The sequence below is a fragment of the Otolemur garnettii genome, unplaced genomic scaffold (genome assembly GCF_000181295.1).
Source record: "Otolemur garnettii isolate 467f Iridium unplaced genomic scaffold, OtoGar3 scaffold00158, whole genome shotgun sequence".
In the NCBI taxonomy this organism is placed as follows: domain Eukaryota; kingdom Metazoa; phylum Chordata; class Mammalia; order Primates; family Galagidae; genus Otolemur; species Otolemur garnettii.
The window spans coordinates 3,352,333-3,366,756 of record NW_003852553.1 but is presented as its reverse complement, the minus strand read 5'-3'; the positions used below and the strand labels follow the sequence as shown (position 1 = coordinate 3,366,756).

Below are 14,424 nucleotides of genomic sequence, written 5' to 3'. Positions count from 1 at the left end.
CTCCAGCTCCATCCATGTGAACATGAAGGATGTAAAGTCTCCATCCTTCTTAATGGCTGCATAGTATTCCATGGTGTACATATACCACAGTTTGACCACACCTGGTTTTTAAAAGTAGAGACGGGGACGGCTCGGTGCCCGTAGCACAGAGGTTTCGGCGCCAGCCACATACACCGAAGCTAGCGGGTTTGAACCAAGCTTGGCCAGCTAAACTACAAGGACAACAGCAACAAAGAATAGCCGGGCGTTGTGGCAGGCGCCTGTAGTCCCAGCTACTTGGGAGGCTGAGGAAAGAGAATCCCTTAAACTCAAGAGTTTGAGGTTGCTGTGAGCTGTGACTCCACAGCACTACCGAGGGCGACACAGCAAGACTCTGACTCAAAAAAAAAAAAAAGAAAAGAAAAAGAGGTAGAGATGGAGCTTCCCGCTTCCCTCTTGTTCCTCAGACTGGTCTCCAGGATCCTCCCGGCTGATCCTCTCGCCTGGGCTTTCCTGGAGCACTAGGATTACAGGCGTTAAAGCCACCGCACCTGGCCTTTCCTAATGCATAGTTCCTATGTATAAGTAACATAATGATGTTCTGTGTAAATGTGCTTTAGAACCACAAAGGGAAGAAACAAGTGAGTTAAACCCCAGAGATCACAACTTAAAAAAACACTGTTGAATGGCTTTCAAGAATGACAAAGGATTACACAAGTGGAGGACACTGTGAGTATTCTAACCTTAGGGAACAGCACAAGCGTCCTACATGTGAAAGTTAGAGATGAAGTTGCAAAAAGATGTTTGAAAAGGGTCGCAGCAACCGTTTTAAGTGAATCTGTTAGCTCCACATTAGAATCACCTGGAAAACTTATAAAACTCCCGAATCCCAGGCGTCACACCATATCAATTAAATCTGAATCCACGAGGGGAGACTCAGTTTTTAAAGCCCTCCCCGGTAATTCCAAAATGCAGTCAAGGTTCAGAATCAGAGTTTTAAAGCAGGTTTAAAAAGTTAAAAGTGGATTTCGACGGAGAAAGTGGCAGTAAGCATAGAAAATTAACCGAAAGCCTTTGAGGTCGGGGCGGCTACAGCTGGAGCAGGGACAAAAAGCTAATGAAAGCCAGCAGCAAAGGATTTAAGGGTCGTTTCTTTGTTGAACTGATGGGATTTAGAGGGCTGTAATGAACTCAGCATATACCTAGCTCTATTAAAGTTAACTTATTCTGCCAGCGACTTGGTTCCTATCCCCAATCATATTTTCTCGCATCTTTTCCCACAGTTTAAAAAAAAAAAAGGACGCAAACGTTCTCTCTCCCACGAAACGCGCGTCTCGGACATCTGTGGGAGGAGCAAAGACTTGAGAAATCACAAGCGGACAGCTACTACAATTTCTTCGCCAAGCCAGAGCCAGAACTGACAAACATCTAGGGAAGGCCTTCCCGGCCGTGTCAGTGCCTCCATCCATTCCTCAGGGGAATTTGTCCCTTTGAAAACGCCAGGGGCAGACAAGGGGAGCGACGAGTATTAGGGCGGGGCACCTACTGACGTTCGCAGTGACCAGCGCGGCTTCCGGCGGTGCGCGGTCCCCTTTTCCGCTTTCCCGCGCGCGCGGACTCCGCCCTACTCCCACGCACCCACCGGCTTCGCCGCGCGCGGAGAAAAGCAGGTTCTGTTGGAAGACCCCCCGCAGATTCTCCTTCCGCTTTACCTAGTGACTTCCGCTTTGGGCCGTCAACATGGACGTTGCGGCTGCCTGGTGGGGCGGTTTCTGAGCAGTTGTGGAGGTGCAGCTTCTCCGTGGCTGCCGCCCCGCTCCCCCTCCCTCCCTACCCGCCCCTCGCCGCCTCCTGCTCCTCGCTCCAGTCCCTGGGGCCAGCGGACTCGTCGCTACATGGAGACGGACTTCCGCGGTAGGCGCACGGCTTCCTGTTCAGAGGCTGTCCGGCGGTAGGCGTTGGGGACTCTGCCTGCGCCCCGTTTGGCGCGGTGACCGAGCGCCCAGGAGGCTCGAGGGTCGCATCTTGTGCCGTGCCGCCAAGGCCGACCCTACACCGCCATGGCCCCAGTGCAGCTGGAGAACCACCAGCTGGTCCAGCCCGGAGGCGGCGGCGCGGGTAGCAGTGGCCCGGTGTCAGCCCCGGCTCCTCCTCCTCCGGGAGCCGCCGTGGCAGCAGCAGCTGCGGCCGCAGCTAGCCCTGGCTACCGGCTGAGCACCCTCATTGAATTTCTGCTGCACCGGGCCTACTCGGAGCTCATGGTGTTGACTGACCTGTAAGTGCGGGGAAACCCAAGCCTGTTCCCCAGCCTCCCCCGAACCTTTCCCGCCCAACCGGCCGGGAGAGCTTTGCGCGCCCTGTCCCCCAAGAGGCTGCTGTTTTCTCCGCTGGGCTGTTTAGTCTAGAATTTTTTAATTCAGGGTGTTCAGCGGAGGTAGAGGAGAAGCTTTGTATTTGGGTTCTTTCGGGCGATGAAGCAACCGAGACTTGCTAATTTTGCGTGTTGTTAGACTTTAACAGATCGGAGATTTTTGTCCAAGTTCCTGACAGAACCCATTGATTTCGTGGCTGGAAGCTTTTTTGCCAAGCCCAACATCAGAGTTCAGGGTTTAGGAATACATAATATTCGAATTTTTAAAAAAAATCCCAAAGATGAGAAATCTGTTTTACAGCTTCTTGACAATTCATTTTATTAAAGGTAGGCTGTAATTGCTTCTAAATTTGAACGCACAAGTTACGTATAAAATAATCCGGACGGCGCCTGTGGCTCAGTGGGTAGGGCGCTGGCCCCATATACCGAGGATGACGGGTTTAAACCCAGCCCCGGCCAAAAACTGCAAAAAAAAAAAAAGAAAAAAAGCCGGGCGTTGTGGCGGGCACCTGTAGTCCCAGCTACTCGGGAGGCTGAGGCAAGAGAATCGCCTAAGCCCAGGAGTTGGAGGTTGCTGTGAGCTGTGTGACGCCTTGGGAGTAAGACTCTGTCTCTACAAAAGAAAAAAATAAAAATAATCCAAAATTTTGGATTCTCAAGTATTTTTTCTGAAACGTTTGAGTGTTTGATATCTTCATGAATTTAGTATAAGTAAAATATTTTTTGTAATTAGGATGCTGTTATCCCTTGGGAGTCCTAGTTACCTGTGAAATGCCTTGGGGCATGATTAAGGTGTTAATCCCTTCAGAATAGGATCAAAATATACTAATGATTTTCAGTATGTGAAGAAAAGGCCACTATAAAATTCTGGGACTATTTTACATCTTTATAACCCAGGTTCAGAAAAGTAAATCAGAATTAGTTTTATTCCAGCTTAGTTTGAAATACATTAGTATGCAGATATTAAGCTGTAAAGTGTCACAATTTGTTACTTAAAATATTTGTAGGTGACTAAAAGGATTAGAATAGGTTCCACATTCTCAGTTTTGATGTGCTTTATTGAATGTGACAAAGAGGTAAAGAACACTACCCTTGTCCTATATGAACTTTAAATAGCTGTTATGAATAGGGATTAGTGTAGTAATACACTTCTCTGCACCATTTATTGTTGGGTTTCATAAAAATTCAGGAATATTCGTGAGAAAGTTTTGTTTTTGTGAAGGTCACCTGTCTTATGTAGAGCTGTGTGAAAAATTTTTGAAAACTGCTATCAGTGGCTGTGTAATTTGCTTTTCCATAGAAGATTGGTAGAAATTCCTTGAATCATATTGTTCTTTTTACTATTTTAGGGCTTGATCTATGAAGAGAGAAATATATGTGTTATTGCTGTAGCATATGTATGTGGTTATAGTTCTATGCTCTTTATATAATGGTGCTTCCCCATATTTCTATCTCCAGCACGAACCTCTCTGATGAACACTAGACTCTGTCCAAGTGGCTTTGTTTGGGTATCTAATGGCCATTTCTACATACCAAGTCCAGAACCAAACTCCTGATTCCATACCCCCACCCCCCAAATTTTCTTTGCTATGTCACTAAATAGTATCTTGGTGTTCAGGCCACAAATTCTGGAGTAATTTCTGGCTCCTCTTTCTTTATATCCTTACACAGTACATGAGTAAGACCTGACTTCAGAATCTGACTACTTCTGAAGCTTCCACTGAGTTTGGTTCACACCACCTATCTAATCATTCTCCTGTGTTACCACGATAGCCTGCTCACTGGTGTCTTTACTTGCTCCTTATCCCCCCACAGTTTCTTCTTCATAAAATAGCCAGGATGATCCTTTATAGAATTTCTCAATTCAAAAACCTCCAGCGGCTCCCTGTCTCACTTAAAATAAAAAGTTTTTATAATCACCTGTATATTGTGACTGTAACATTTATGGTCCAAACTGGGACACTTCTGAGCATGAAAGGTGGGGCTGTTAGTAATGTCAGAACAGGCATAAGCCATAACTATTTTGAGCAAATCATGAGATGGGGGGTTATCTTACCTTTAAGATTATATATGGAAAAAAATAAAAATAAAAAAGACTCCACGTGATCTGTGTTCTCTCCTTTACCTCTTTAAGTTCATGTCCTCAAACTCTCCTTGCTTATTCTTTTCCAGCCACACTACCTTTGATGTTTCTTAGTAATGCACAGCATGCTCCCAACTTAGAACCTTTGCTCTTTCCCCAGAATCTGTGTCGTTTGCCTTCTCATTTCCTTTAGGTCTTTGTTCCCATGTAACTTACCATAAAGACCTCTGAACACTCATGGGATAGTACTCTGCCCCTTCACTCTAACTTAACTAGCTGCTTTTTCTCTATAGCACTTTTTGTTGTTGCAGTTTGGCCAGGGCTGGGTTTGAACCCGCCACTCTCAGTATATGGGGCTGGTGCCCTTCCCACTGAGCCACAGGTGCCACCCCTCTCCGTAGCACTTATTGCCACTTGACATTATTAGTTTGTTTTCTGTCCTGTCCTTCCTCATAGAAGGTCCATGAGGAGAGAAGGAGAAGCAACCAGAGATTTTGATTTGTTTGCTACTTTCCCATGGGCTGGAACAAAGCCCAGCACATAGCTGGTGCTTAATTATTTATTGATGTAATACATAAATGAATGAATTTTTAGAATTGTTGTAAACGAGTGTATGACCTAGTGTTCAACAGATCAGTAGGATGACCGTTGTTCACAATAATCTGTTGTATGTTTCAATACAACTAGAAGAGAATAATTTGAATATTTCTAGCATAAGGAAAAAACAAATATTTAAGGTGATGGATATCCCAGGTACACTGATTTAATCTTTACATATTTTATAAATGTATTAAATAGCATGTACCCCAAAACTATGTACTTTTTTAATGCATCAATTAAAAAATTGTTTAAGGCTTGGTGCCTGTAGCTCAGTGGCTAGGGCGCCAGCCACATACACCAGAGCTGGCGGGTTCGAATCTAGCCCAGGCCTGCCGAACAACAATGACAACTACAATCAAAAAATAGCTGGGCATTGTGGCGGGCATCTGTAGTCCCAGCTACTTGGGAGGCTGAGGCAAGAGAATCACTTAAGCCCAAGAGTTTGGGCTTGGTGCCCATAGCTTAAGCGGCTAGGGCACCAGCCACATACACCAGAGCTGGCGGGTTCAGATCCAGCCCGGGCTGCCAAACAACAATGATGAAAACTACAACCAAAAAGAAAAAACAAAACCCCAAGAGTTTGAGGTTGCTGTGAGCTATGATGCCACGGCACTCTACCCAGGGCAACAGCTTGAGACTCTGTCTCAAAAAAAAAAAAAATTCTTTAAAAAATAATTGTCAGGCTGGATGCCATGGTTCACACCTGTAGTCCCAGTACTCTGGGAGGCTGAGGCAAGTGGATTGCCTGAGCCCATGAGTTCGAGACCAGCCTGATCAACAGTGAAACCCTGTCTCTAAAAAATAGCCAGGTGTTTTGGTGGGTGCTTGTAGTCCCAGCTACTTGGGAGCTTGAGGCAAGAGGATCACTTGAGCCCAAGAGTTTGAGGTTGCTGTGAGCTATGATGCCATGGCACTCTACCCAGGGCAAGAAAGTGAGACTCTGTCTCAAAATCAATCAATAAATAAAAATAATTGTCATAAGCCATGGGAAAAGTCCCTGTTGCTCTTGATGTATAATTATATAAAATAATTTTTTTTTACTTTTGATTTGTAGCAACCAAAATTAGTTTAAGAATTTACTATGAAAGTCTGTAAAAAGTGCATTTTTACTTGTTCCAGGTAGAGACTATAAAGATTAATATATGTAGGTCACCACAAAAGTTTTGAGACAGACTATGTTATGTTCTATTATTTCACTTCCAAGAAATAGTTGACAGTGTTCTTTCTGATTCACCCGGGGAAGTTTCAGCTTGCTCCGCTTATTGGTGTTGCTAAAAGGGCTTTATTTGTTTCTTTCTGTGTGGATTTTATGTTTCTTGATTTTTGTGTATCTCAAGCCAGTATTCTTTGTATGCTTTTTAAGAGTCTTTAAGGACATGGTTACTAATTTTTGCAACTTTTTATGTTAGTGAGCTCTTGAATGTAAATGAGACAACCTTGTCCATTTAGGTGGTTTCGTTTTGGCCCCCGATTTCTGGGTTTTTTTCCCTTCTTGTCTATTTCCCTTCTCACCCAACATATATGCTTGCATACTAGAGTTTATTCTCTACCTTGACATTTTAGGAACCTCAATTTTTCTCCTTTTTAAAAACCTTTTTTAATTAAAATCAAAAAATGCCAGGAAATCAGTCATGTAAACTTGTCTTATTGCACTTTGGTGTAAATAAGTTTATGTGCTTTACTTCCAAACACTTGCTTGTTAGGACGTTTACTCTCAATGGTGGACTTCCTATCCATAAAAGATTTTTAAATAGATTAGGAAGAATAGGGGAAAGGGGGGCAGGCAGCAAAACCTGTCGTTTGTCCTTGAAATGGTATCACCTCTGATGTGAGATGATCCTTTTAGGATCTTTGGGGCAGGTGGAAGGAGCTGGAACAATGATTTCTGTTCTTTCTGCCTTCAAAGGTTGTACTTCCACCCCTATCCTCCATCCCTGAACCCATCGTTCTTATTCTCTCCCTGTCTTACAAGGGCTGTGGTTTCTCAAGGAGTCTTCTCAGGAGCTTTGGCGTGTAGAGGAACCTTCACAGGCCGTTTTTATTTGCAGTCTTTTAATAGAACCTTAGTTTGTGCTTATCCGTCTGGTCTATTGGCCTTTCTAGCCCCTACCTAGTTCCCTTTATCACTCTGATCATAAATTTAGTTTCCATTCCATTGTGTGACCTAAGAATAGCAGGTAACTACAAGCCAGAACTCAGTTTAATAGTTTTCCCTCCTTGTACTTTGAACTTCTGAAAGTAGTTTTAGTTTTTCTTTTTCTATGGGACATAGAAGATCTAAGTGACTGGGCATGCATTTTTTAAGAATTGATAGATATGAGGGAGGCATGAGAGTTGATAAGGCCATTGAATCTTGGACTAGGGGGTAGAGGTTAACAGAGTAGCGATTCAGGAGGCATATCGGGACCTTTCTAAATATCAGTGGATGTGAGAGTATTAAATGGTATAGTTTATCAGGGAAGAAGTTACCATTGGTTGCCAACTATCAGTATTGGAGAACTAGCAAAAAAGAAATCAAAACCCTATTTGAGCTGTTTAAAAGTAATACAGACTGGGCACAGTGGCTCACACCTGTAATTCCAGCAGTTTGGGAGGCTGAGACAGGAGGACCACTTGAGGCCAGGAGTTGAGAGCAGCCTTGGCAACATAGTGAGACCCTGTTTCTACAAAAAATAAATTAGCTGGGCATGGTGGCATGCACCTGTAGTCCCAGCTACTTGGGGGGGGAAGGATTGCCTGAGCCCAGGAGTTTGACGTTGCACTATAGACTGGGTAACAGAATGAGACTGTAAAAAAAATAATGAAAAAAAGGTAATACAAATCTTTTCTTTTTTTTTTTTTTTTTTTGAGATGGAGTCTCTATGTCATCCTCAGTAGAGTGCCGTGGCATCACAGTTTGCACCAACCTCAAATTCTTGGGCTTAAGCGATTCTCTTGCCTCATCCTCCCAAGTAGCTGGGACTACAGGCACCCGCCACAACACCCAGCTATTTTTTTGTTGCAGTTGTCATTGTTGTTTAGCAGGCCCGAGCTGGTTTCAAATCCGCCAGCCCCGGTGTATGTGGCCGGCACCCTACCCACTGAGCTATGGGCACTGCCAGTAATACAAATCTTTTCATTTAACTACCACGCAACATCATAATTACTGTAAAACCCTTGATTGACATTGGCCTTTTGTGTGCCTAACTTCTAGTTTTGCCCACTGTAACAAAACATGGGATTTGCTTGGAAGCAAGGTATTTATCCATTCGATACAGAGAGGCTGGCACTTGTACATCTGTGACCATTTTGATGTTTTTTTTTTTTTTTGAGACAGAGCCTCAAGCTGTCCCCCTGGGTAGAGTGCCCTGGCATAGCTCACAGCAACCTCCAACTCCTGGGCTCAAGTGAGTCTCCTGCCTCCGCCTCCCAAGTTGCTGGGACCACAGGCACCCGCCACAACGCCTGGCTATTTTTTGGTTGCAGCCATCATTGTTGTTTGGCAGGTCTGGGCTGGATTTGAACCCGCCACCTTAGGTGTATGTGGCTGGCGCCTTAGCCACTTGAGCCACAGCCTCCAAGCCTGACCATTTTGGTCTTAAAAGAGTATTTTTCTGGGGCGTGGCCTGTGGCTCAAAAGGGTAGAGTGCTGGTCCTATATGCCGGAGGTGGCAGGTTCAAACCCAGCCCCGGCCAAAAAAAAAAAAGAGCATTTTCTTTGACTCTTATGATATAGTGTGCTAGTGTGAGATTTGGGCTTTTTAAAATGTTTAAAGTTCATGCAATACTTCTTGAAACATTTTGAATGGAGAGAAATGTTCCTTTGTTGGTTTTTCCCTTACAGCCGTATTCTTGGAAACTCATAAAAATTAGGTAGCTGTACAAGCTTGTAGTAGTTGTTTACCTGGCTTTTCTGAAATACTAAGGTATTTAATAGAGTCAAAATAAAGACCAGTATTACATTCTGATGAAGGTAATCATATGTTTAATCAATTTCATCTTTTCTTCTTCTTAGACTTCCAAGGAAATCTGATGTGGAAAGGTGAGTATGAAAAGATCTTAAATCTGTGTCTTTATTGATTGATCTATGACTGTGGATGTGGGTGTGTGGATAATGGGTGGTAAAGAGCTGTGGATTGGACACCTAGGCCAAAAGGGCCTAGGGTGATTTTTCATGCCATGTATTTAGGGAGTCCTGGGAAATGTAGTTTTGTCATCCTTGACAATACTTGGTGTGCAACCAGTTTTAGGGCTTCTATTCTGCAGACCTTTATTGAGTGGCTGTTGAGTGACTGATCTGGTCAGGTACCTGAGGGAGTAGGAAGATGAAGAAGATAAAGTCCAGGGTGGCGCCTGTGGCTCAAAGGAGTAGGGTGCTGGCCCCATATGCCAGAGGTGGCGGTGGTGGGTTCAAACCCAGCCCTGGCCAAAAACGGCAAAAAAAGAAAAAAAAAGGAAGATAAAGTCCATAATGGAAGAGTCTGGGGAGCAGACTGACTTTAGAAATTTGGCTACCCATTTGCCATTTGCTAATGATGTTATTAGATATATTTAGAGAATTGATGTTTGCCTACTGCTATTGTTTTATAATTGAGAAAATTTTAGTTTAGTTGGAGTTTGGGGCTTAAGACTTAACTAAACATTAGTATGTTTCCATAGGCCAAATGAACACAATAAATTAAGGTTTCAAAGAAATCATGTGATGGAGATTTAAATTGTGACTACAGTATATGCTACTTGACCATATATCTATGGCACTACTTATACTCCTTGGTTGATTTATTTTTTAATACCAAGTCATGGTGAGGGCTTGCATTATCAGTGGCTACATTCTACTGCCAAGCCAAACTTACCTTTTTGATAGAATTAGATAAAAAAAAGGTAGAGGTGGAAGAGACAGTTGAAGCACACCTGTGTATGGTTTAGCTGGTCCATTTTAAAGGAAGAAAACATAAGGCAAAGGTTTGTTCTGTCTGCTCTGGAGTAGGAAGGGAAACTGAACCTTTGGAAAACTGACTCACGTTACTTATCACTTGAGATAACATGATATCAGCAAACCATGTTACAATAATTTAGAAAAGGGGATGTCTCCATTCTAGGAGAGAAATGCATTTGGGAAACTGAATTAATGTACAAGTATGTTTGCTCTTAGAGAAAAGCAAAGATCTTGCATTCCTTGTAAGCCTTTGGTGAGTTAGAGTGACAGTACCCTAATGTGGCTGCCAGGTCTTAATGTACATTTAATATTTCTTTGTGTCTTGCCCATGATACTCTTATTTCATCTCTTATGATCCTTCAAAGACACTGGCAAAAGAGTTGTAATTGTGCCCTTGATTCTTCTGTTTATAGTACTACTAATCATATTGTTGGCTGATCTTTAAGGAAGCCTTTCAGTTTGTTTGTGGGCTAAGTATGTTTTCTCAATGGGAGCTAGACTCTGTAGCTCTCAGTCAGGATTGTACTTCAATAAAAACTTTTATTTTGATGCATTGCATCATGATGGTGTTATTGGCAAGACGCAGAGATACAGATTGTTTCTATACGCCACTGAACAACTGTACTAAGATTAATTATAAGATTAATAGGTCAGGCTGGGCGCCTGTGGCTCAAGTGGCTTAGGCGCCAGCCATGTACACCCAAGGTGGCGGGTTTGAATCCAGCCTGGGCCCATCAAACAACAATGATGGCTGCGACCAAAAAATAGCCGGGCGTTCTGGCGGGCGCCTGTGGTCCCAGCTACTTGGGAGTCTGAGGCAGGAGACTCGCTTGAGCCCAGGAGCTGGAGGTTGCTGTGAGCTGGGATGCCATGGCACTCTACCCAGGGGGACAGCTTGAGGCTCTGTCTCAAAAAAAAAAAAAAAAAAAGATTAATAGGTCAGAATCCATATGGAGGGAAATTGGTGTCTTCTGGGTCTTGGCCAGTTGATTATTTTTTCAGTGTCTTAAGGGAAATTAGGAAAGGTATGATCATTAGTTTTGTAGTTGTTCTGAAGTTGAGAAGTCCAACTAACACATTGATTTGGAGGCTTTAGGAATAGATATTAAAAGTACTGATGAATATTGGGGGGAAAAACGTAGTAGTAGGTGTAGCATAGATGTGGACAGACCGTCTTCCTTTTATTTTTAGTATTTAACATTCACTTTGCTTGGACAATATTTAATGTATTTAAGTTTGTCATTGAAATTAGTTTGGTAGAGTTGAATAGTTCAGGTCTTTTTTTTTTTTTTTTTGAAGGCCTTTAATTCAATTTTGTAATTCATGCTCTTGCAAGATGGGAAATGGGCCATTGCTTCTGTGGAAAGAATACAGTTTCAAGCTTTGGCAAAGATCTGTTTTAATTCTTTTCTCTTACTGAAAGAGTTACTAATTACTAGCAATAGTAATTAGTAACTGTTTGCTCTGGAGTAGGAAGGGAAACAGAAGAAGTTAGCTCCCTTCTGTGAGCTAGTTAACTTCTGCCATATGTCAATGAACTTAGTATAGTTTAGTAAACAACCGTTACTACAATATAAAACTAATTTTAAAATGTGATTCATTGCTAAAACATTCTATTGGGGTTATTATTCTGAAGTGAAAATAAAGCATATGCAGATGGTATACAGAATAACAGTAATTCGTATTTAGATAAGTATTTTAGGTTGTTCATTTTGTTGTTGTGGTTGTAAACAAAGATTGATTTATTTTTTGGCTCCAATGAAATAAATTCTGAAATACACTTTCTAAAATGTCGGTTCATTAAGAGTTGTTTTATTTTATAGGAAAATAGAAATAGTGCAGTTTGCTAGCCGGACACGCCAACTCTTCGTGCGATTGTTAGCTTTAGTAAAATGGGCCAATGATGCTGGCAAAGTGGAAAAATGTGCGGTGAGTTAAACTTTCAGTTTTACTTTGTATGAAATAACTTTTTAAATGCCATAATAGACATAGTTTCTAATTTAAGCTTTATATATACTGATTTGTTTTGAGTGACATTACTTAAGTGAATAGTCATATTTCTATATGATATATAATGTATTTCTGTGGAAATTTAGTATTTGTTTGTGGACACCTGATCAGAAAGAAGAGTGGGAGCTATCTGGAGACATGATTACATAAGGAGACTTTTGATATGAGACTAGAACTAATGGGGGAAAATGGTTAACTTATATTTGTGTGGTTCCTTAGAATTTGTAAGATTCTCCCTTAGATTTTGCTTATTGATTCTTGACAATTGTGTGAGAATAGCCAGTATTTTATTCCCGTTTTACAGATGAGAAAATTATAAGATTCCTAGAAGTTACATGACTCCTTCAAGGTTACAGATATGATAATAGCATTTTATCTGTTTGTTTATTCATTTACTAGTACTTCAGAGTGCAGTTGAGAACAGAGTAAGGGCACAGCTGATGAAGACTTGAATCAGGCATAGTCCTTGTCTTCAAGAAGCTCATAGTCATTTGACTTTTGAAATGACTCTTCTGAATTTAAAGAAGTGACATGCAATGAAGTGTACCAAAGATGTTAAAAGCTACCAAAAAAAAAAAAAAGAGCTTTTTGCTATATTCAAGAAGCATTCAGGAGGAAAAACATAAGTAGTGATCTTGTGGTAGCTTATTGAACTCACAACTTGGGAAACATGATGTAGTGTTACATATGAGGCACATGGTTACTCCTATTTTACTTTATTTACTTCTAACGAGGAAAATGAAGTTTGTATTGAAAAGAGCAGAGTAATTGTCATAAAATGAATAGTCTTGAAATAATGGGAACATTTACCCACTTCCATTGAGGTTAGTTCTCCAGGCCCAGCTCTGAGACCAGGTAAACTTCTAAACCACTGTTATAGTTGGGAAGTGGGAGAAAGTGAGAAGCAAGCTTGACGTTGATGCTCTAATTCCTTTTTTATCATTCAGTCATGTAATGACATTTAAAATTTTTATAAATTTTCATAGGTTAAAGCAGAAAGACAATTTTTGTTGGTTAAATTATATTTGAATGAGTTTTAAAAATTTCTTAAGTTTATCAGACTTCCTAGATAAAATTAGCAACTGTTGGGTGGCGCCTGTGGCTCCCTGGGTGGGCTGCCGGCCCCATATACTGAGGGTGGCGGGTTCAAACTCGGCCCCGGCCAAATTGCAACAACAAAAAAATAGCCAGGCATTGTGGCGGGCACCTGTAATCGCAGCTACTCGGGAGGCTGAGGCAAGAGAATCGCCTAAGCCCAGGAGTTGGAGGTTGCTGTGAGCTGTGTGACGCCATGGCACTCTACCAAGGGCGATAAAGTGAGACTGTGTCTCTTAAAAAAAAAAAAAATTAGCACTGCCCAGTATTGAGGTATCATAATAAATTTATTTTTAGCACCCTGACAAGCTAAGTTGAAAATATTTTATAGCAATTTTTTTATTTGAAAATCTATGAGGGTTTGCCTATTCCATAAAATTCCACTTCAGAAAGAAATCTGCACCACAGTTCGTTTTCCTGTCTGTGATTTTCCTGACATCTCATCTCAGTTGTAGGCAACTGCATTTGCTTATCCTCTGTTTCACTAGATTGTTAGACATACTATTTATATGATAGTTGTCAAAGTGAAAGGAGAAAAGTTATGAAGAACTTGAGAATTTTAAAGTCTGGAATATAGATTCCTTCTGAAACTTAAAAAGAAAAACAGATTTTCATTGAAGTTAATGCTCAATTGTAGCCCTGGCAGTTAAGCCAATGGCAAGGCTGGAAAAATTCTATAAGTCACATCCAGTCACAAATTTTCTATCTCTAGGAGTAAGCTAATACCCTTCTATATGATGTTGATCAAAGGGGAGAGTATTTTGTTATGTTTGTTTAAGGGGAGAGTATTTTATACCATGTATCAAGTTTTCCTTATAGAGGGGGAAGCTTCTGTTTACTTATTTGTTATTGTCTGTCAACATGATTGGGAAATTAAAATTTATAAACAAAGTCTTTTGTATACTGTAAACCATCAAAGAATAGGTTTTGTCATGAATATTAATAAAAGGCTTATTCCAAGTTTATTTTTCAAAAAGTTTATAATTTGTTTCATTGTTTCGGAATTTTGGACACCAGGTCTAATGAATCTATTTGGCTGATGTGAAGAAGCATGGTATAGTACTTCTGAAAAGCCTAAAGTTTCTTTTTATTAATTAATCAATTTTGGGTATTATTTTATTGAAGGTGTTCAAAGTTTTAGAGAAAAGTTAGATAACACTAAAAGTTAAGTTAAATTCCTAATTATACCAAGGGTTTTTTTTGTTTGTTTTTTTGTTTTTGTTTTTTTTTTTTTTTTAAATTGACAGAAACCTGACATCTTTATTTTTTTATTTTTTTGAGACAGAGCCTCAAGCTATCCCCCTGGTTAGAGTGCCATGGCATAGCTCACAGCAACCTCCAACTCCTGGGCTCAAGCGAGTCTCCTACCTC

The 14,424-nt window shown here is 41.2% G+C and overlaps 1 protein-coding gene across 2 annotated transcripts in view; it reads left to right on the top strand.

The window, feature by feature from the left end:
• The first annotated feature begins 1,836 nt into the window (after positions 1-1,836).
• The window catches only part of MED14 (mediator complex subunit 14), a 96,895-nt gene continuing 84,307 nt past the window's right edge, over positions 1,837-14,424 (top strand). For both annotated transcript variants that reach the window (XM_023519131.1, XM_023519130.1), the window contains exons 1-3: positions 1,837-2,254; positions 9,028-9,054; positions 11,772-11,877. In XM_023519131.1, coding sequence (XP_023374899.1) covers positions 2,040-2,254; positions 9,028-9,054; positions 11,772-11,877 — 348 coding nt within the window. In that variant the 5' untranslated portion in view covers positions 1,837-2,039. The remainder of the gene's footprint in view (positions 2,255-9,027; positions 9,055-11,771; positions 11,878-14,424) is intronic.